Below are 23,156 nucleotides of genomic sequence, written 5' to 3' on the forward strand. Positions count from 1 at the left end.
ATTTTCATCTTTTTAACTTCTTACTTCCTTGCTTAACAGGTAAAGAAACTTCTTAATAAAGTAGTGCTCCGTGAGTCTTGCTTTTACCGGAAATTAACAGATACCTCAAAAGATGAGGAAAACCATGAAGAATCTGAAGCATTGCAGGAAGATATGCTAGGTCTCGGTATATTAATTTTAAGATCATGCCTTTTTATACCTTTATTAATGAAAGAAGAAAACATTAAAATATGCTATCTTTTGCATTATAGGAAACAGGTTGTTACTTCCAACACCAACAGTAAAACAGGAATCAAAGGATGTGGAAGAAAATGTTGGCCTTATTGTGTATAATGGTGCTATGGTAGATGTAGGAAGCCTCTTACAAAAATTGGAGAAGAGTGAAAAGGTACGAGCTGAAGTAGAACAGAAGCTACAGTTACTTGAAGAAAAGACGGGTAAGGAACAACAGGATATGTTGGTACTTTTAATGTTCTTTCGGCATGTGTATGTGTACAGACACTTGTTCATACCTATATACCTTGTGTTTTAGTCTAGACACATAATTTAGCTTTACTTTTGACCATTTTTATTAAAGGTTATAAAATTGTTTAGCTTTATAAGAATCTTAGAGCCTTATGCGCAGTCTTAGGTTTGATTATTGTTCTGTTTAATCCTCCCCTGGTTCCACTTAAGTTTTCACCACCTTCTGCCACTTTCTCTAGTCTGTACAATCATCTAAAAATGGGAGTTTCCACTGTGGCATAGTGGGTTAAGAATCCAATTGTAGTAGTTCCTGCTATGGCCTCAAGGGGTCGACAGTGTTTCTGCTGCACCAGGATGCAGGTGCAATCCCTGGCCCAGCACAGAGGGTTAAAGGTTAAAGGATTGGTGTTGTACAGTGTAGGTCACAACTGCCGCTTAGATCTGAACCTTGGCCTGGGAACTCCATGTGTCTTGGGGTGGCTGAAAAAGAGGGGAAAAAAGGAATCCGAATGCAGCAATTCAGGTTGCTGCAGAGCTGTGGGTTTAATTGCCAGCCTGGTGCAGTGGGTTAAAGATCTGACATTGCTGCAGCTGTGCATATAGAGCTTGGCTACAACGGGGATTCAGTTCCCGGCTTGGGAATTTCTACATGCTGTGGATATGGCCAAAAAAAAAAAAAAAGCATTTAGAAATGTAACTTGTGTTTAGAAATAATACTTAGATAAATCATAATTTAAATGAAATGAGTATTTCAGTGTACTTTATAACTATTTACATTGACCCTTGTGGCCATTTTAAAGAGTTATATATACTTTTTTCTCCTAGCTTAAAAATATCTTCAAAGTTAAATTAGAAATTTTAAGAGATAAGATGCTGAGTTTCGGGTTATATATATTTTTTTTTGACAGATGAAGATGAGAAAACCATATTAAATTTGGAGAATTCCAACAAAAACCTCTCTGGTGAACTCAGAGAAGTTAAAAAGGACCTTAGTCAGTTACAGGAGAACTTAAAGACTTCAGAAAACATGAATTTGCAATTTGAAAACCAACTGAATAAGACAATCAGAAACTTATCCACAATAATGGATGAAATCCACACTGTTCTTAAGAAGGTTAGCTATTTTGTACTTTTAACATTTTCATAGTTTATTCCATTTTTTAAAAGTCTATTTCTGGTAATTTTAATATTACTAAGCTCTTAGTTGTTTTTCTAACAGAAAATAGTGGTAGCATTATGTCTTCCATTAGTCAAAACCAATTCCCTGAAGTTGGTATTTCCCTCAAACTTATTTTGGATATCAACAAGTTCATGTGTGCAGACTTCTGAAAAAGCAAGCTTTACTTGTATTTCTTTCAGAATCAGAGATTGAATTTGAATTTGAGGAAATAAGCCATTCACTTTTTTAAAAAACCCATTTAGGAGTTCCCATTGTGGCACAGCAGAAACGAATCTGACTAGGAACCATGAGGTTTCGGGTGCTATCCGTGGCCTCACTCAGTGGGTTAAGGATCCAGAGTTGCAGTGAGCTGTGGTGTAGGTCACAGACATGTCTTGGATCCCGAGTGGCTGTGGCATAGACCTGCAGCTATAGCTCCGATTTGACACCTAGCCTGGGATCCTTCATATGCCACAGGTACAGCCCTTAAAAAAAGGCAAAAAAAAAAAAAAAATTATTGTTGGGCAGAGCCGACACTATCAAAATTAATTTATTAATATTTTTTGTCTCAGGGAGTTCCCTTAGTGGCTCAGTAGGTTAAGAACCTGACTGGTGTTTATGAGGATATGGGTTCAATCCTTGGCCTCACTCAGTGGGTTAAGGATCCGGTGTTGCCACAAGCTGACACAGCTCAGATCTGGTGTTGGTGGTTCTGTGGCATAGGCCACCAGCTGCAGCTCCAGTTTATCCCCTAGCCTGGGAACTTCCAATATGCCTTGGTATGGCCCTAAAAAGGAAAAAAAAAAAAAATTTGATATACATTTTTTTTTTCTCAAAAAGATTTAGGAGCTCAATGCCATTGTAAACTAACTTCAGTAAACTTCCACATTCTGGGTCTCACTCAGAGAACAAGAAAGAAAAAAATCTATTAGTATATTATGCTAAGAGAGTATATTCCTAAGAACCTCTGATTTCTTAGGACTTAGTTGGATTTCTAAAATACTAGAAGCCATGAATTGACAGATTTCTTTCACAACTCCCTCCAGGGTCTGTTTTCCATAGATGGTGAAATGAGCTATCTGGAGTATCTCTGTTTATTAACGTTTATTATTTTTAAAATTACATTTAAAAGTATCTAGTAAGATACATGTTTTCTTTGTATATTTTGCAGGATAATGTGAAGAATGAAGATAAAGATCAGAAATCCAAGGAGAATGGTGCAAGTGTATGATAAAATTTGTGTAGTGGTGCAGAATGGTGATAAATAATGTAATATATAAAATCATGATACAAGAATGTTTGAAAGTGATGCATGTTTGATTTTAGTAGTATAAATATCTGTTAGTTCAAATGATGTATAAAGTTTTATGAATGTGAGAGTCTTTGCTTTTGAAAATTGCTTGTAATTCCTGGCATCCAAATTATTAAACACTCCTTGAGTGAAATAATTTTGCATTGCAAAATGTTTTAGGATGAACTTTGTTATAGTTTTAACCCCAATAAAGTTCATCAATTTAATTGACAGTAGTATTTAATCACAAATGACTTTTATTAAAAACCTAGAAAGTTATAATTTTATTTATAGACATTATCATTATTAGTTTTAAAGTATTTTTACCCTTTTCAAGTTTAAGTAAGAATCATAAAATAGCATGCTGCTTAATTTTTGCAAGTTTTTTGGATACTTTTTTAATTGTCCTAAAATCTTAGTTATCAGTATCTAAGAAACACTTATTAAAAATTTTGAAGTTCCCTCATGGTGCAGCAGGTTAAGGATCTGTTGTTGTCACTGCAGGATACTTGATTTGCTGCTGTGGCATGGGTTTGATCCTTGACCCAGGAACTTCCACGTGCTGAGGGCACAGCCAAAAAAATAAAAAATTAACTGATTCAAAAGACAGTACATCAGAAACTAAGACTATAATAGGTAGTTGTCATTGTTAGTATATATGTTAGTCTTTACATAAAACATAGTTTTGATGTTAATGTTAACTGCCTTCAATTAATTGTTCTTATTCCCCAGAATAGTACCTATATTACTTTTAATTTTGAGGGTTTTTTAAAAAAATGCAGTATATGTCAAATGTACAGTTTAGTACCAAGCCGGTAGATGTCAGTATGATGCCTTAAATTAAGCCTTCTTTAATTAAAAATATTTTTTTATTAGTGTGTGTACTTCCTTCAGAACTTTAGCAGAAAAATACGAGTTTATTAACTACTAAATGAAAAAGGTTAGGAAATGCGGTACACTCTAATAAAGCAGTGCTTCTCCACAGGGAGTGAATTTGCCCCACATTTAGCAGTGTCTGAGTACATTCGTGTCTGTCACATTGGTTGAGTGCTATTGGTATCTAGTTGGTAGAGCCCAAAGATGTTGCTTTGATATACTACTTCATGTAGGACTGCCCCCCACAACAAAGAATTATCCAACCCAAAATGTCTGTAATGGCCAGGTTGAAAAACTCTGGTCTAAAAGGATATGGCATTGTGGCTCAATAGGTTAAGAACCCGACTATTACCCATGAGGATGTGGGTTCGATCCCTGGCCTTTCTTAGTGGGTTAATTATCTGGCCTTACAAGCTTTGGCATAGGTTGTGGGTGTAACTTGGATCTAGTGTTGCTGTGGCTGTGGTGTAGGCTGGCAGCTACAGCTCTGATTCAACCCCTGGCCTGGGAACTTACATATGCCACAGGTTTAGCCCTAAAAAGAAAAAAAGGGGGAGGGATATGGGGTTAAAAATAATATGTCTTTAAATAACGCTAGTGGAAAGTGAATTGCATCTTCAGCAAATAATCAGGTTTTTTTGTATATAAATAATGGTTCTGGAATGTTTCACTGTCAAAGAAATACATGCTATGTTAGGGTTTTTATTTTTTTATTATTATTATTTTTTTAAGAAGTGGCCTCACCTGCAGCATATATGGAAGTTCCCAGGCTAGGGGTCGAGCCACAGCCACTGTAGAAGCAACGCCAGGTAGCTATGTTGTGAGCCACACAGGAAGTCCATATTAGGGTTTTTTAATTTTATTTTGCTACAATAATGGTTTAATGGTTTAACCTCCAAACAGGTTAATGTGAGTTCAAAAGTGCTCTGTTACACCTATCTTAAGCTAAATGGAATCCACATAACTCTTACTCAGAAATAGATTAAAATACCTGAAATTCATTCATACCAATTTTTTACCTTAAGTTGCTCTTTCTATTCTTAATGGTTTGTTGAGTCTCTCTGAAGTCAGTCTACTGATTGATCCATGATTATACAGTTATTGTATAAATCTTTCTCTACCTTTAAGGTAAGATAAAACATTGTAGATAGTTAGAAAGTGTTTTTTTCTTAGTGTAAAATCTTGGAGATAAACCTTTAACTAGGTGTGTGGTACAGTGGGTTAAGAATCTAGCTGCAGCGGCTTGGGTCACTGGGGAGATACGGGTTGATCCCCCACCTGGTGCAGTAGGTTAAATAGGATCCAGCATTGCTGCAATTGTGGCATGGGTCGAAGCTGCAGCTTGGATTCAGTCCCTGACTTGGAACTTCCATATGCCATGGGTTTAGCCAGAAAAACAAAACAAAACAAAAAGCAAGGAAAAAAAAACCCCAGAAACATTTTTAATTAAAAGATCGTGAACAAGTTCCCTGGTGATCTAATAGGTTAAGGAAATGGCTGTGTCACTGCAGTGGCTCAGGTGGCTGCTATGGCTCAGATTCAGTCCTGGGAACTTCTACATGCCACAGGTGCAGCCAAATAAATCAAATTAAATATGAAGATAGGAAATTCCTATGTGGTGTGGCGGGTTAAGGATTTCACATTGCTGCAGCTGTGGCACACGCCACAACTACAGTGGTTCAATCCGCACAAAGAGACTAGACTGATGTTTTTATTTTATTTTTATTTTACTTTTTAGGGCCGTACCTGCAGCATATGGAGGTTCCCAGGCTAGGGGTCTTATTGGAGCTACAGGTGCCGGCCTGCACCACAGCAATAGCAACATAGGATGCAAGCCGCGCCTGCGACCTGCAACACAGTTCATGGCAATGCTGGAGCCTTTACCCACTGGTGAGGCCAGGGGTCGAACCAGCAATCTCATAATTCCTAGTTGGATTTGTTTCCACTGTGCCACAATGGGAACTCTTAGACAATGATGCTTTTTAAAAAATGTTTTTTTTTAAGTGAAGAGTATTGTTTTTAATACAGTATTTTCTTTTTTTCTTTTTACAGCCTCACTTTACAACAACAGACCCATTAACCCATTCAGTGAGGCCAGGGAATCAAACCTGTGTCCTCACAAAGATTATGTTGGCTTACTAGTCCACTGAGCCACAATGGGAACTCCACCTACAGTATGTTTTTGAATGAGAAAAATCATTATAGGAGTTCCTGCTGTGGCAGTGGGTTAAGAATCCAACTGCAGGGGCTTGGGTCACTGCAGAATCATGGATCTGATCCCTGGCCCAGCACAGTAGTCTAAAGGATCTGGCGGAGTTCCCGTCGTGGTGCAGTGGTTAACGAATCCGACTAGGAACCATGAGGTTGCAGGTTCGATCCCTGGCCTTGCTCAGTGGGTTAACAATCCGGTGTTGCCGTGAGCTGTGGTGTAGGTTGCAGACGTGGCTCGGATCCTGCTTTGCTATGGCTGTGGTGTGGGCTGGTGGCTACAGCTCCAATTCGACCCCTAGCCTGGGAACCTCCATATGCCGCGGGAGCGGCCCAAAGAAATAGCAAAAAGACCAATAAATAAATAAATAAATAAAGGATCTGGCAATTGCTACAGTTGTGGTGTAGGTAGCAGTCTGGGAACTTTTAAAAAAAAAAGGTAAAGTCTGCTTGTCAGACTTATTTTTTTTCTCAGAGATAGTTACATGAGAATATTGGGAGAAGGGAGGAAAAAAAATTTTTTCCCCACCGTATTGTTACTTAGAGGTACATTGAAAGTGGAGAGTGAAATGGCTAAAGCTGGAAAAAAATGATAGGCTATATAGAACAAATGGTTTTTGTGGAAGTGAGGAAAGAGAACCTATTTTTGTCTTTCTACATTGTTTTGTCTTTGTTTATTCAGAGGTAAACATGTAGTCTGTTCTTATATTCTATTACCTGTTGTTGGCCAAGCCAAAAAATCAGATAACAAGAAAGTTTATGATAACATTTTATTTATTTATATTTTGGCCACACCCATGCCATCTGGAAGTTCCTAGGCTAAGGATTGAACCCATGCCACAGCAGTTGATAAGGCCAGATCCTTAACCTGCTAAGCCATGAGGTAACTCTAATAACATTTATTTTTATTTTTCCATTTTAAAAAAATTAATCTGGGTGCTTGTTTTTCTAATTCTTGGTTTAGTCATTTTAAGACAGTGAAGTTTTAAGAATTCTGTATTTTTTTCTGAATTTCATATGAGACCTAGAAGGTAACTCCTCAAAATATAGCAACATAAATAATCCTTTTTTCTTTTTTTAGCTTTTTAGGGCCACATCTGTGGCATATGGAGGTTCACTCCCAGGCTAGGGGTCAAATCAGAGCTACAGCTACCGGCCTATACCACAGCCTCTGCATTGCAGAATCCAAGCCACATCTGCAACCTACACGGGAACTCAGGGCAATACCGGATCCTTAATCCACTGAGCGAGGCCAGGGATCAAACCCACAACCTCATGGTTCCTAGTCGGATTCATTTCTGCTGCGCCATGATGGGAACTCCAGCACTGGATCTTGAACACACTCAGCCACCAAGGAACTCCAAAAGTTTATCAACTTTTGGTGGCTTGATGTGGGATCTCAGTTCCCAGACCAGAGATCAGATCTGGGCTGTACGGGTGAAAGCACAAAGTCCTAATCACTAGACCACTAAGGGAAGTTCCTCAAACTTTATTAAAAGTCAAGTTTATGTGCCCCTTTTAAGGTTTGAAGTGCTTTTGCTTTTTACCGTAATAATCTTAGAACCTTTATCAAAGTCTTATGGCTTGAATGAATTGTTAGTTTTATTGTTAAGCAAGATGAAGAATCTTAATCCTCTTGTAAGTGCAAGATTTACCCCCTGAAATGTCAGAAGAATGCTGGGTTCTTTGGTATTAGCTGCCTTAGTAGCTTCTTGCCTCTGTTTCTGTCTGTGAAGTTGATAACCATCAAAAGTGACAGTGGACGACTTGGTACAAATAACCCCAGTGTCTTTATTGATAATATATAATTTCTGAATCTAGTACAGAATGTATAAATCTATATTTTGGAGAAGCAAAGATTAAGCCTTCTGGAAATAGTAAGGCAAAACCATTAAACAAAAATTTTTAATACAGTTCAAAGAATTAATGTTATAGGATGTTTCAGAACATTTGAAATACATTTTATGGCAAGGATGTGTAGAAATGATCATGGGGCAAAAATCTCAACAAGAGTCATAATTAACCACTTACATTCAAATAACTCAATCGACAAAATCTCAGAGGTTATTTTGGTATTGATCTGATAACATGATTTTGGGTAACACCAAATTTCATAGGTTATAAAATATTTTTGTAAAATTGACTCAATTTATGTTAACAATTTGAAAAAACTTGTGTTCCAAAGAATTACTTAATCATAGTGGCAGAGCTAAGAGGAGCTAAAACCAGGGCTCATCTTTATGTTTCAGCAAAGTGAAAACCTAAGTACTTTTGTCATCAGTAGTAATTTACTGGAGTTCTCATCGTGGTGCAGCAGAAACTAATCTGACTAGGAACCATGAGGTTGCCGGTTCGATCTGTGATCAAAGACTCTTTACAAATTGTTTCTGTTTAATGAAGCTTAATCGAATGAGAATTTTTCAGGTATCGTTATTAATACATTTTATACTGCATTTTATGTTTTATTTTGAATGGATGCTATTTAGACCATAATTTACTGTCTAAACTGGGAATATTTTGAGAGGAGGGTGCCAAGAATAATATCAAGACAGCAGGTGTAAACTAGTACTAAAGCAAACTGTTACCTATTTATTATTCACCTTGTGGGTAAATCTGACCAGCTTTTGGTGTTCTTTAGTTTAAAAACAAGCCTTAGGCTTATACGTGAATGAAGATTAAGTCCCAAGGTACTTTTGACCACAAATTATATCCTTGGTTTTCCTTGTTGTAGGGAGGACATTTTATGTCAGGTAGTCAGATAGGTACTAATTAAGTTGCCAAGTCACCTCCTATTTCAGTGCCATTAGTGATGGATTTAAAATGTGATCATTGTGCCTTATTAAGGCAGTGGTTCTCAAACTAGTATGCAGCAGAATCACCAGGGAGTCTTGTCAAACCACATTTCTGGGCCCCATCCCTAGAATTTCTGATTGAGAAGGTTCCAAGTAGGGTGTAAGAATTTGCATATCTAACAAATTCTGGGTGCTGTCGATCTGAGCAACTGAATTAAATAAGTTAACAAAATCAATCTGTACAGTTTTTTTTTCCACTTCTCAAGCTAATATGATTATATAATAACTTTGTGATGTATCAAATTCTGAACATAATCTAATGTGGAATGTCTCTGTGTGGTCTCCACCATCCATTGGTCAGATGACAAGAATGTGCCAACAGTTTGTGAAGGTGGTTAGGTGCTTGGTTGGGAGAACAGATAAGTGGTGAGGGGGCAGATCAACTGCCTTGGGCAAGAACACTAGAGTGAATTGCTGGGATGAGAGAGGAAAAAGTAAAGAATTGAAGTGGTTGTGGGGCGACAGGTAAACAATAGGCAACAAAATTTTTGACAATGGAGAAGTCAAGAAAATGAAAGGCACAGACTAGGTAGACATCAAGGAGGATCTCTTGAAGAGATGTGAGTTGTGAGCAAAGACTTTCAATTCCAGGTTCTGTGTGCATCTCCAGCCAGGGTTTACTCATTTGTCTGAATCTTGAAGGAACTAAACTTGAAGGCAGTGACATCATCCTCTGAAGCCTTAACTGAAAAAGCTGTGTTCTCTCCTTGAGGCAAAAACGGAGCTTCCTTGACTAGTTAGGCCCTCACATAGAAATGGCTTAGAGTGGGCAAGGAAAATGGTGAGAGGAAGTTATTTTGGCTAAATTAAATTCCTTAAATGTTGCTTCATTGATTGAGGTTTTTTCTTCTTCTTCTTCTTCTTTCTTCTTTTTTTTTTTTTTTCTTTTCTTTTTAGGGCCACACCTGTGACATATGTAAGTTCCCAAGCTAGGGGTCGAATAGGAGCTGCAGCCTACAACCACAGCTCAAGGCAATACCGGATCCCACACCCATTGAGTGAGGCCAGGGATTGAACCCACATCCTCATGGATACTAGTTGGATTCATTACCACTGAGCCATGACAGGGACTCCTTCATTGAGTATTTAAAGAACTAGAGTATATTGGTAATCAATGGGACTGATGTGTAGGGGTCATCCTAACCATCAGCTCCTCAGGACGCTGGGGCTGACTTCGCTGTCTAAAGGTCTATGGTGGGTAAGAAAACAGAGGTTGAGGAAATGGTAATCCTCTAGGCTGTGCCAGTATTACTGAAGATCAGGTGGATTTTAATCTTAGTGCCAGGGAAATTAATCAGTTAGAATTAGACCTCAGCCAGAAGACAGGCCAACCCCTAAAGAAGAAAGGATTTTGCGGAGTTCTGTCGTGGCTCAGTGGTTAACGAATCCGACTAGGAACCATGAGGTTGCAGGTTCAATCCCTGACCTTGCTCAGTGGGTTAAGGATCTGGTGTTGCCATGAGCTGTGGTGTAGGTCGCAGATGCAGCTCAGATCCTGCGTTGCTGTGGCCGTGGTGTAGGCCGGTGGCTATAGCTCCTATTAGGCCCCTAGCCTGGGAACCTCCATATGCCGATGGAGCAGCCCTAGAAAAGGCCAAAAAAAAAAAAAAAAAGAAGAAGAAAGGATTTTGCTGCCAGGACTTCAACCACAGAAGCAGGATTCAGAGCTGGGGCTCCAAGTTCAGCAAACAATGGAGGCAGAAACCAGAAGCCAGGTAGAGGCTTAGCTACACTAATTTTGACTGAAGACAAGAGCATGGTGAGGGTGGTGGCATTTGGGTTCACACTACATTTTAGGACAATGAAAATAATAAATCCTACCTCTTGGTATAACTCCTCCTAACTTGTTGTCGGGCAATTTGGATTAGCTCAGAAACCTGTTGAGCCTAAATCTATAGTTTAAAGATCTGAAACTTGTAGCTAGGCAGGGCTGAAATGTAGGCTTAACCTCAGGTGGTTTTATAGATGTTTATTACAATCAAAAATATCTAAGCACTTTCATGTATTTAATGTTTTGTTAGTGTGAGCCAGCCTAATTTCAAATTGAGTGAAATCAAATCCAGGGTAAATCTGAATTTGGAATGAAATAAGAACCCTGCCATTCTAAAAATTAGGTTTTCAGCTCCACAGTTAATTTTTGTTTTAGAAATTGGCCACCTTTGGAGTTTCCATTATGGCTCAGTGGTAACAACCCAGTTAGTATCCATGAGGACGAGGGTTTGATCCCTAGCCCCGCTCAGTGGGTTACAGATCCCGGATCCTGAATTGTTGTGGCTTATGTTTAGCTCTTGGTTGCCTGGGACTTCCAGCTGTCTGCAGATAAAAATCACCTTAGGGGATCATGTATAATTAAATCACTTTGTTGTACAGAGATTACCACAATTGTAAGTCAGTTATACTTCAGTAAAATGTTAAAAAATGAAAAAAGAGCTAACAATAAAATCACCTTAGGGGAATTCTCATGTGGCACAGTGGGTTAAGGATCAAGTGTGGTACAGCTTACATTCCTGGTCCAGGAACTTCGATTTGCTATGGGCATGGCAAAAAAAAAAAAAAAAAAAAAAAAATCACCTAGTGAAACAAAAGCCTAGAGTTAAAAGTTGTTACCTTCAAGCCTCTTGCTTTCCTGGACATGCTGTTGCTTATAAGTAAACTCAAGATCAGAAGCAAAGCCAATGCTTTTATTTATTTATTTATTTAGTCTTTTTGCCTTCTCTAGGGCCGCTTCTCATGGCATATGGAGGTTCCCAGGCTAGGGGTCTAATCAGAGCTGTAGCCGCCGGCCTACACCAGGGCTACAGCAATGCAAGATCTGAGCCGTGTCTGCGACCTACACCACAGCTCATGGCAACACCGGATCCTTAACCTGCTGAGCAAGGCCAGGGATCGAACCCACAACCTCATGGTTCCTAGTCGGATTCGTTAACCACTGTGCCATGATGGGAACTGCCAGCCAATTCTTTTAAAGAGGTCTTGTGTTTTCTGTAGGAGATCCTAAGCGGTTGTGAATCTTTGTGAGGACATTTTTCAAAGTGTATGAATCTGTTCGGAAAGCATCCTTGTAATGGTAACAAAAATCTTATTGTGGGCATACCTGAGGTAACTGTATTTTCTGACTTCTCTCTCATTGGTCTTGTTTTTACCCCTCATATTTTCTAAGTGGATATTTTATTTTATTTGTTTTTTAGGGCCGCACCTTCAGCATATGGATTCCCAGGCTAGGGGTTGAATCGGAGCTGTAGTTGCTGTCCTACACCACAGCCATAGCACTGCGGGATCCAAACCATATCTGCAACCTACACCACAGCTCATGGCAACGCCAGATCCTTGACCCACTGAGCAAGGACAGGGATCGAACCTGCATCCTCATGGATGCTAGTGAGATTCGTTAACTGCTGAGCCACGTCGAGAACTCCTATTTTATTTTATTTCTTTTTTTTGTATTTTTTATGTCTTTTCAGGGCCGCACCCACAGCATAAGGAGGTTCCCAGGCTAAGGGTCCAATCGGAGCTACAGCTGCTGGCCTACACCCCAGCTCACAGCAACACCAGATCCTTAACCCCCTAAGCGAGGCCAGGGATCAAACCCGCAATTTCATGGTTCCCAGTGGGATTTGTTTCCACTGTGCCACAACAGGAACTCCTGTTTTATTTTTTTAATGATTTTTATTTTTTCCATTATAGTTGATTTATAATGTTCTATCAATTTCTACTGTACAGCAAAGTGATCCATATCAAGAGACTAGATATAGTTCCCTGTGCTGTACAGCAGGATCTCACTGCTAATCCACACCAAATGCAATAGTTTGCATCTATTAACCCCAAATTCCCAGTCCATCCTACTCCCTCCTCCTCCTCCTCCCCCTTGGCAACCACAAGTCTGTTCTCCAAGTCCATGAGTTTCTTTTCTGTCTAAAGATTTATTTGTGCCATACATTAGATTCCAGATATAAATGATGTCATGTGGTATTTGTCTTTCTCTTTCTGACTTACTTAGTATGAGAGTCTATAGTTCCATCCATGTTGTTGCAAATGGCATTCTTTTGTTGTTTTTATGGCTGAGTAGTATTCCACTGTGTATATATACCACTTTTTCTTAATCCATTCATCTGTTGATGGACATTTAGGTTGTTCCCATGTCTTGGCTATTGTGAATAGTGCTGCAGTGAACATGTGGGTGCATGTGTCTTTTTCAAGGAAAGTTTTGTCCAGATAGATGCTCAAGAGTGGAATTGCTGGGTCATAAGGTAGTTCTGTATATAGTCTTCTGAGGTACCTCCATACTGTTTTCCATAGCGGTTGTACCAATTTACATTCCCTAAAACAGCATAGGAGGTTTCCCTTTTCTCCACACCCTCTCTAGCATTTGTTATTTGTTGACTTTAATGATGGCCATTCTGACCAGTGTGAGGTGGTACCTCACAGTAGTTTGCATTTTTCTAATAGTGATGTTGCACATTTTTTTCATGTGCTTGTTGGCCATCTTTATATCTTCTTTGTTTGGAGAAATGTCTATTCAGGTCTTTTGCCCATTTTTCAATTGGGTTGTTGGTTTTTTTGCTATTGAATTGTTTAAGTTGTTTGTATCTTTTAGAGATTAAGCCCTTGTCAGTTGCCTCATTTGCAACTTTTCTCCCATTCTGTAGGCTTTTTTTTTTTTTTTTTTTTTTTTTATGGTTTCCTTTGCTGTGCAAAAGCTTGTCAGTTTGATTAGCTCCCATTGGTCCCAAGTGGATATTTTAAAACATCTATTCACTTCTAAATTATTTATTTATTTATTTATTTATTTATTTATTTTTAGGGCCACACCCGCGGCATGTGGAGATTCCCAGGCTAGGGGTCCAATCAGAGCTACAGCCGCCAGCCTCTGCCAGAGCCACAGCAACACCAGATCTGAGCCACATCTGCCGCCTGCACCACAGCTCACGACAACGCCAGATCCTTAACCCACTGATCGAGGCCAGAGATCAAACCCAAAACCTCATGGTTCCTAGTTGGATTCATTTCCGCTGCGCCACTACGGGAACTCCTCTACTAAATTATTTACACTTTAAAAATATTTTGAAGTCTAGGTTTAGATATTTCAATCACCTTTTAAATACTTGGCTCTTGGCATTGTTTTATAGTGTCTTGAGAGCAGATGGCTTTCCAGTTCACCTGTTTTAGAGCCCATGTGCCCTAGACCTAACATCAAAGAATGTCATATAACCACTTTAATTTTTCTCTGTTATTACAATACTGCAGTTTCACTGTTGTTAACATGTGGTTAAGATGGTGCCTCTTCATATGAAGTTTGTTCTAGGGTCTCAAATTTGGGGTATTAATACAACTTCAGAACTGAACTTCAGCCAAACTTTTTTTTTTTTAAATTTTTAACCACATCTAAAAATTCTCTGTACTACTAAATCAGGTGCAAATTCACCTTTGGTCCAACAGTAATCGATATTTTCCATTGCTCTAACAGTTGATGTGAATGAAACATCAGAAAGACCAGGGAACAAGTTTAAATGTGATCTAAAGGAAGTCGTTATATAGAGATTATTACAACATTATCTTGGAGTTCAAAACTTAAAAAAAAATCACATCTAAATAGATTAAATATGAGAAATCTGCATACTGTATGGTTTATGATTGTTCTAAATGTTCAAGTTCAGGAGTTCCCGTTGTGGCGCAGCAGAAACAAATCCGACTAGGAACCATGAGGTTGCGGGTTTGATCCCTGGCCTCGATTAGTGGGTTAAGGATGCGGCGTTGCCGTGAGCTGTGGTGTAGGTCGCAGAAGTGGCTCAGATCTGGTGTTGCTGTGACTCTGGCGTAGGCCAGTGGCAACAGCTCCGATTAGACCCCTAGCCTGGGAACCTCCATATGCCACGGGTGCGGCCCTAATAAGACCAAAAGTAAGTAAATAAATAAATGTTCAAGTTCACACTCAAAATAAACCAGAAACATAAATTCATCTTGGGATTAGTTTGTTATGACAAATCTGCTTTGCAAGGGTCATATAAGGTTTGGAAAATTGATATAGCAGTTAGTAGCCTATGCTTCAGCAAAAAGGTTGGTCGTGTTATTTTCCCCATTCTAAAGCTAAGAAAAATGCAACCGCAAACAATGGAAAGTTACTCCCTAGTGGTCCCCAGATAAATTACAGAGTTTAACATTTCACATTATCTGGCCTCAGTAAAACCTTATATTCACTTAATAGTTGAATCTAGCCTCCTAGTCTTTATAAGATTATATTTCCAAATGCAGCTCACTGGTCATCTCTAGCCTTTTTATCTTCTTTCAGGCAGGGAAAGAACAGAATCAATCTACTTCTAACATATATTTTAAGAATAAATATTTAATGTCCATTCATTTTCTTAGATAGGTCTTTTGAAAGCCCGTCCCTGGCCACACAAAACCACTTGCTCTTTCTGGCTATAACATAAATATTTAATTAAAACCCACTTTGAAACATCCATCCTTAAAGCACAAAATATACTAGCCTTGGGCTGCGCTTATGCCATTTCCAAATCCATCTGTTATTTAATCCCAGGGTTTTTACCAGCTTTGAAAACTCAGGATGCATTCACCTGGCTACTGGAAATATTTTCAGGAGGTAAAATTTTAACCTCTGAGCTACTGTTTCCAGAAGAGAACCAGTCAACCAATAACTGTCACTATAAGAATTGGAATGTGGAATAAAATGATAATTCTGCCATTCTAAAGCCAATCCTTTAGCTGCACAGATAATTTCCGTTTGAAGGTGTGATCATGTTTAACTCTTGGTTGCCTGGAACCCCTAGCACTTTGCAGATAAATATTACCTTGGGGAGTTCCTTGGTAGCTTAGCACCTTAAGGATCCAGCAATGTCACTGCTGTGGCATGGGTTCAGTCCCTGGCCTGGGAAGTTCTGCATGCCATAGCCGTGGCCAAAAAAAAAGAAATCAACCTGGGAAATTGAAGCCAGAGATAAAAAGTTGTGATCTAGTGTGAAAGCTTCTTGCTTTCCCCAGTGTTCAACATTGCTTCAGCAGTATACTTACTTTAAATTATTAAGATTTAAAAAAAATTTTTTTCTGGCCACACCCATGGCCAGGGACTGAATCCCAGTGACTTAACCAAACCCAAAGCACCTTAGTGACCCAAGCCACTACAGATGGATTCTTAACCCACTGTGCCACACAGCAAGAACTCCAAGAATTTGTCGTAAAGATTTTTTTTTTTTTTTTGTCTTTTTGTCTTTTCTAGGGCTGCACCTGCGGCATATGGAGGTTCCCAGGCTAGGGGTCTAATCGGAACTGTAGCCACCGGCCTACACCTCAGCCACAGCTATGTGGGATCCAAGCCGCTTCTGCAACCTACACCACAGCTCACGGCAACGCCAGATCCTTAACCCACTAATCGAGGCCAGGGATCGAACCCACAATCTCATGGTTCCTAGTCGGATTCGTTAACCACTGAGCCACGATGGGAACTCCAAGATTTTTCTTTATAGCTGACCAGTTTCTATTTCCTGGGTGCCAATCTTTATCTGCTTGGAAAGAACAAAAATTTTGAAGAAAGTAATTCATTTGATTCCATTGCCCAAGATCATGAGGTTGCACATACACCTCTGTTATGATTATTGAGAGAACTGGCAGTTACTTTGTTGATACACCTATATCCAGAGTGGAATTGGAAAAAGTAAAAGAGGAATTCCTGTCATGGCGCAGCAGAAGCAAATCCAACTAGGAACCATGAGGTTGCATGTTCGATCCCTGGCCTTGCTCAGTGGATTAAGGACCCGGCATTGCTGTGAGCTGTGGTGTAGTTCTCAGATGCGGCACGGATCCGATGTGGCTGTGGCTGCGGTATAGGCCGGCAGCAGTAGCTCCATTCAGACCCCAAGTCTGGGAACCTCCATATCCCATGGGCGTGGCCCTAAAAAACAAAACAGAAAAAAGGTAAAATGTTGAAGTTACACAGTGTAAGTATGAGAGACAGGAACCTAATAAAGGTATGACGTGTGGGGTTTAGTCAATGCAGACAGTAAGGGTTGACTGACCTGGCCCACAGAAACTAAGCTATGGCTGGAGTTCCCATCATGGCTCAGTGGTTAACGAATCCGACTAGGAACCTTGAGGTTGCGGGTTCGATCCCTGCCCTTGCTCAGTGGGTTAAGGATCCCGTGTTGCTGTGGCTGTGGTGTAGTCCGGCGGGCTACAGCTCTGATTCGACCCCTAGCCTGGGAACCTCCATATGCCGCAAGAGCCATCCAAGAAGTGGCAAAAAGACAAAAAAAAATTAAGCTATGGCTCGGGTCACTGCTCTGGCACAGATTTGATCCCTGACCCCGGAATTTCTGCATCCCTCAGGTGCAACCAAAAAAGTTTTTTTTTTTTTTTAAAGGGGTAAGGTACAAAATACAAAAAAACACACAAATTTTATTTTTCTTTTGGCTGTACCCACAGCATATGGAAGTTCCCAGGCCAGGGATCGGATCCAAGCCTCATCTGTGACCTACACCACAGCTGCTGCAATGCCAGATCATTAACCATAGCAGGAACTCCCCAAAACAGATTTTTAAGAATTCAATCTCTAGCTCCATTCTTCACTTAAAGAAAAAAGTGCCAAAGTTCCCATCGTGGCTTAGCAGTAATGAACCTGACTAGTATCCATGAGGTTCCGGTTTGGATCACTGGCCATGCTCAGTGGGTTAAAGATCCAGCATTGCCGTGACCTGTGGTGTAGGTCATAGACGAAGCTTGGATCTGGCATTGATGTGGCTATGGTATAGGCTGGCAGCTGAGCTCTGATTTGATCCTAGCCTGGGAACTTCTATATGCCTTGGGTTGCACCCTAAAAATACCAAAAAAAAAAGGTGCCAATTCAGGACATTAGGCCAGCTATGATTTAATGGTGCCTGTATTGACAGTAAAACTCTTTGTTAAACTTTTTTTGGACTGTGCCCTTAACCTGCTGAAACACAGGGAAACTCCTAAATTTTTAATTTTTTAAATTTTATTTTTTTAATTTTTTGTCTTTTGTCTTGATGGCCACACCCACGGCATATGGAGATTCCCAGGCTAGGGGTCTAATCGGAGCTATTGCTGCCGGCCTATGCCACAGCAATGCCAGATCCGATCTGTGTCTGCGACCTACACCACAGGTTGCAGCAAAGCGAGACCCTTAACCCACTAAGGGAGGCCAGGGATGGAATCCACAACCTCATGGTTCCTTGTCGGATTCATTTCTGCTGAGCCACGACAGGAACTCTGGGAACTCCTAAATTTAAAAAAATAATAATAATGTGTGTGTGTGTGTGTCCATGCCTATGGCATGTGGTAGTTCCTGGGCCAGGGATGGAACCTGTGCCACAGCAGACACCTGGGCTGCTGCAGTGACAACACCAGATCCTTAACCCACTGTACTGCAAGGAACTCCTAAACTTCTTAAAATAACAGCAGAGTGGAAGTTTAAGCTGCAGAATTAGAGCCACTGCTGTCTTGTACTACTAACAGTAACTACTTAAGTACCATCTTGCCCTGCTTGAAATGCTTCAAATGTTTAAAGGGACTACTCAGGAGTTCCCGTCGTGGCGCAGTGGTTAACGAATCCGACTAGGAACCTTGAGGTTGCGGGTTCGATCCCTGCCCTTGCTCAGTGGGTTAACGATCTGGTGTTGCCGTGAGCTGTGGTGTAGGTTGCAGACGCAGCTCGGATCCCGCGTTGCTGTGGCTCTGGCGTAGGCCGGTGGCTACAGCTCCGATTCAACCCCTAGCCTGGGAACCTCCATATGCCGCGGGAGCGGCCCAAGAAATAGCAACAATAACAACAACAACAAAAAGACAAAAGACAAAAATAAATAAATAAATAAATAAAGGGACTACTCAGTATTAATTTTAAATGTAAATTACTTTGAGTAAATGTATATTATTCCTAAGTGATGTAATCCCTAGAAAACCACATTCTTTCAGGTCACAGCAAAGATCCTCTGACCTTTACTAATACCTTCAAAAAACACTCTTAAATGAAAATGGTTTCTTACATCCACATTTTATTGAATGACAGAGGAAATGTAAATCAGAACAAATAATACTAGGATAAAAAATATGACTCTGGAATTTTAGTGTCAACAAGATGGATATTTATAGTAGCAAGGTGGATATAAGAAATGATACTGGAGTTCCTATTATAGCTCAGTGGGTTAAGAACCTGCCTAGTATCCGTGAGGATTCAGGTTCAATCCCTGTCCTTAGTGGGTTAAGGATCTGGCATTGCCCTGAGCTGCAGTATAGGTCGCAGATGCTGCTCTGATCCCGCATTGCTGTGGCTGCGGCGTAGGCCGGCAGCTGCAGCTCCAATTTGACCCCTAGCCTGGAAACTTCCATATGCCATGAGTGCAGCCCTAAAAAGACCAAAAGAAAAAGAAGTGATACTTATTTTGTAAAAATCTACATTTTATAGTAAAATGTATACTCTTTTTTTTTTTTTTTTTTTTGGTCTTTTTGCCATTTCTTGGGCCGCTCCCACGGGAAATTTAAAAATTCTTTGAGAGCTTATGCTATTTTTGGAAAAACAGCTTATGATCGGATGAGGTTTAAAACAATCTGGCTGTGATGAACTGATCAGAAACAGATACGTTGCTGCCTTTCAGCAATAACTTCACCCATTTCACCTCTCCTTCGTTGCTCACGGTGTGTCCTCGGTGCTTGATGTGGTACCTATCATAAACTTCTTTTCAGCCATCTGCATTGCTTTTCACAACCAGTTGAGTTAAATACTTTGATACATAGAGGTCCTCTGTGGTTTTCCCTTTTCCTTTGCAAATGTTAAGCTAGCAGTTCAGGAATGGAGAAGTTATCGATTATAACTAAAAAAAAAAAAAAATCACAGGTATAAAGGTCTTCAGGTACAAAGTGGATGAATGCAAGCTAAGAGAGCAGACATCTTCATTCTGGATGCCTAGCAAGAAGTCTCAGACAACTGGGTTAGGGAATGATATATAGTAGGACCCTGTTGTTTATCCATCCTAAATATACTGGTTTACATCTGCTAATCCCAAACTCCTAATTATCCCTCCCCTACCCCTCCACCCACTTGAGTCTTTCTGTTTTGCAGATAGGTTTGTTTGTGCCATACTTTAGATTTCGCATATTGCTATTTGTCTCTTTCTGAGTTCACTTAGTATGATAATCTCTAGGCCATCTCTTTTGTAGCAAATGGCGTCATTTCATTCTTTTTATGGCTGAGTAGTATTTCATTGTATATATGTACCACATCTTCTTTATTCATTTGTTAATGGATATTTATGCTGTTTCCATGTCTTGTCTATTGTAAATAGTGCTGCTGCAAACATTGGGGTGCAGATCTAGTTTTATAACACCAAAATGTTAAGGTTTCGCTCATAGGCAACTTGTCACACTAAGAAACAGGAAGATCTCAAAGTGAGTGGGGACACCAACACAGAGATGATCCAGATGCTAGAATTATTTGGCAAGGGCTTTAAAGCAGCCATTGTACAATTGGTTCAATAAGCAATTAAGAGAGGAGTTCCCTGGTGGTGCCGTGGGTTAAACATCCAGCATTGGCACTGCCTTGGCTATTGTAAATTGTGCTGTTGTAAACATTGGGATGCATGACTCTTTTCATCTTATAACTGGAAGTTTGTACCATTTGACTACCTTCATCCAGTTTCCTCCCCATTTACCTCCCCACCTCTGATAACTACAAATCCGATCTTTTTCTATGACTTTGGTTTTGGTTTGGGGGGTTTTGTTTGTTTGTTTTTTAGATTCCACAAATAAGTGAGATCATAGAGTATTTATCTTTTTCTAGCTTATTTCACAAAACATAAGGCCCTCAAAATCCATCCTTGTTGTTGCAAGTGATAGAATTTCCTTTTTTATGGCTGAAAATGATCTATTATCTATATCTATATATACACCAAAATTTCCTTACCCATTCACACATCAGTGGACACTAAAGTTGTTTCCATGTCTTGGCTATTATACATAATGCTGCTATGAACTTGGAAGTGTAGATATCTCTTTGTTATATTTTTAAATTCTAGTATTTCTATTTGGTTCCTTTTATAAAATTTTTATTTATTTATTTTTGCCACACTGGCGGCATGCAGAAGTTCCCAAGCCAGGGGTCAAACCTTCATCACAGCATCAACCCGAACTGCTGCAGTGACAAGCTTGTTCTTTTTTTTTCTTTTTCTTTTTGTCTTTTTGCCTTTTCTAGGGCCGATCCCACGGCATATGGAGGTTCCCAGGATAGGGGTCTAATCGCAGCTGCAGCCGCTGGCCTACACCACAGCCACAGCAACTCTGGATCTGAGCCACGTCTGCAACCTACACCACAGCTCATGGCAACGCCGAATCCATAACCCACTGAGCAAGGGCAGGGATTGAACCTGAAACCTCATGGTTCCTAGCCAGATTCGTTAACCACTGAGCCACGACAGGAACTCCCACATGCTTGTTAATTGAACCAATTTTATAATGGCTGCTTTAAAGTCCTTGCCAAATAATTCTAACATCTGCATCATCTCTGTGTTGGTGTCCCCAGTCACTTTGAGATCATCTTGTTTCTTAGTATAAGTTGCCTATGAGCAAAACCCAAACATTTTGGTATTATAAGACTAGATCTTGAAGTTCTCGTGTGGCACAATGGGTTAGGATCCAGCATTGTCACTGCAGTGGCTCGGGCAGCTGCTGTGGCTGGGGTTTGATCCCTGACCTGGGAACTTCCACATGCCATGGGTGAGACCAAAAAAAAAAGACTAAAGACTAAATCTTATTTGCTTATTTCAGCAGACACCATTCAAAACCCTGACACCTCTCCATTGGGTAGAGAGGAATGTTATCTTATTACCACCAAATCAGTGTGAAAGTCCAGGATTCCTAATCTGGCTCCTTTGACAATGGGGTGCAGATGAGGGGGAGTTGTTGTAGCTTCTGGGTGGGGATGGGCTTTCAGGCTCTCCACTAGGCTTGAAAGTGGAAGGTCATCTTACTGCTGCTTTCCCGTGTGGCCTCCACTGACCCTGTGGGCAGGGTGGTCTTGTAACTGCTGAGCTATGGTGGAAGTCCTCCCTCTCTACCTGGCTACCTCTGACACCACCCCAGCAGAGAGGGGAGGACACTCAGCACTACCTGGTAGGGGTAGAAGTCCAGGCTCCTCCTGTGGTCTCCACTGAAACTGCAGGGCTTTGGGTAGGCAGGCCACTCTTTCTTTCTTCCTTCCTTCCTTCCTTCCTTCCTTCCTTCCTTCCTTCCTTCCTTCCTGTCTTCCTGTCTTTTCACCTTTTCTAGGGCCGCCCCTGCGGCATATGGAGATTCCCAGGCTAGGGGTCTAATTGGAGCTGTAGCCACCGGCCTACACCAGAGCCATAGCAACCCGGGATCCGAGCCGCGTCTGCAACCTACACCACAGCTCACGGCAACACCAGATCCTTAACCCACTGAGCGAGGCCAGGGACCGAGTCTGCAACCTCATGGTTCCTAGTCGGATTCATTAACCACTTCGCCACGACAGGAACTCCTGGCCACACTTTCTTTATCACCACTTTGTTTTTTTCTTTTTTGCTGCCTCTACAGCATTTGGAAGTTCCTGGGCCAGGGATCAAACATGTGCCACAGCAGTGACCTGAGCCGCTGTGGTGACAATGGCGGATCCTTAACCCACTGCGCCACAAGAGACCTCCTTTGTCATCACTTTTGGGGGTTGGAGTTAGTTGGGATACCTCGTTATAGCTTGGCAAGTGTGGAAGTCTAGGCTTTCCAATTTTCTGGTAGGGTGATAGACCACAATTTTTTTCTGTGATGTTTGGCTGGAGTAGAATGGTTACTATGTAAAAGTTTCTGTCTTGCTAGGCTGCCCCTTTCTTGGTCCTTTAGCTAGAGAAAGTTGGCTTTTCTTGAGGTGTGGATTTCGTCTGTGTCCATTGCCCATTGCTATTTCCAAGTGGCTGGCTTTAGTAGTATCCAGCCTGGAGTATATGAAGCAAAAAGAAACCCTAAGGAGCTCACAACTGTGGTGATGTTCTTGGGTCCAAGGTCCCTAGCCAACCATCTGCCATTATAAATCTGTGTCTTGGGAGATATACGTAACAATATATACGTATATCTCCAAGGTTTTTTAGTTACTGTTAAATGGAAAGTATATGGGAAAGTATGCCTAGTCTATCTTCCTGAAACTAATGATTTATTTATTTATTTATTTATTTGCTTTTTAGGGCCACACCCATGGCATACAGAAGTTCACAAGCGAGGGGTCAAACGAGCTGCAGCTGCTGACCTACACCACAGCCACAGCAACACCGGATCCTTGACC

General features: G+C 40.5%; 2 protein-coding genes across 19 annotated transcripts in view; one reads left to right on the plus strand and one right to left on the minus strand.

Moving 5' to 3' along the window:
• The window catches only part of CCAR1 (cell division cycle and apoptosis regulator 1), a 68,095-nt gene extending 64,305 nt beyond the window's left edge, over positions 1–3,790 (plus strand). For 10 of the 18 annotated variants that reach the window (XR_014828001.1, XM_021072498.2, XM_084997072.1 and 7 more), the window contains 4 exons: positions 40–166; positions 252–437; positions 1,374–1,579; positions 2,796–3,790. Coding sequence is in view for 15 of the 18 variants with exons in the window: in XM_021072498.2 (XP_020928157.2) it covers positions 40–166; positions 252–437; positions 1,374–1,579; positions 2,796–2,855 (579 nt within the window). In the remaining 3 variants the exon portion in view is untranslated. The remainder of the gene's footprint in view (positions 1–39; positions 167–251; positions 438–1,373; positions 1,580–2,795) is intronic. The other 8 variants (XR_014828000.1, XR_014828002.1, XM_084997068.1 and 5 more) reach the window with 1 other exon arrangement.
• The window catches only part of DNA2 (DNA replication helicase/nuclease 2), a 349,771-nt gene extending 345,140 nt beyond the window's left edge, over positions 1–4,631 (minus strand). The window contains exon 1 of the mRNA XM_084997081.1: positions 4,578–4,631. The gene's annotated coding sequence lies outside the window, so the exon portion shown is untranslated. The remainder of the gene's footprint in view (positions 1–4,577) is intronic.
• Positions 4,632–23,156: the final 18,525 nt, after the last annotated feature.

The sequence above is a fragment of the Sus scrofa genome, chromosome 14, assembly GCF_054392235.1.
Source record: "Sus scrofa isolate SSC_HxYL_T2T_F1_AM1 chromosome 14, Sscrofa_HxYL_maternal_Yorkshire_Landrace_v2.0, whole genome shotgun sequence".
In the NCBI taxonomy this organism is placed as follows: Eukaryota; Metazoa; Chordata; class Mammalia; order Artiodactyla; family Suidae; genus Sus; species Sus scrofa.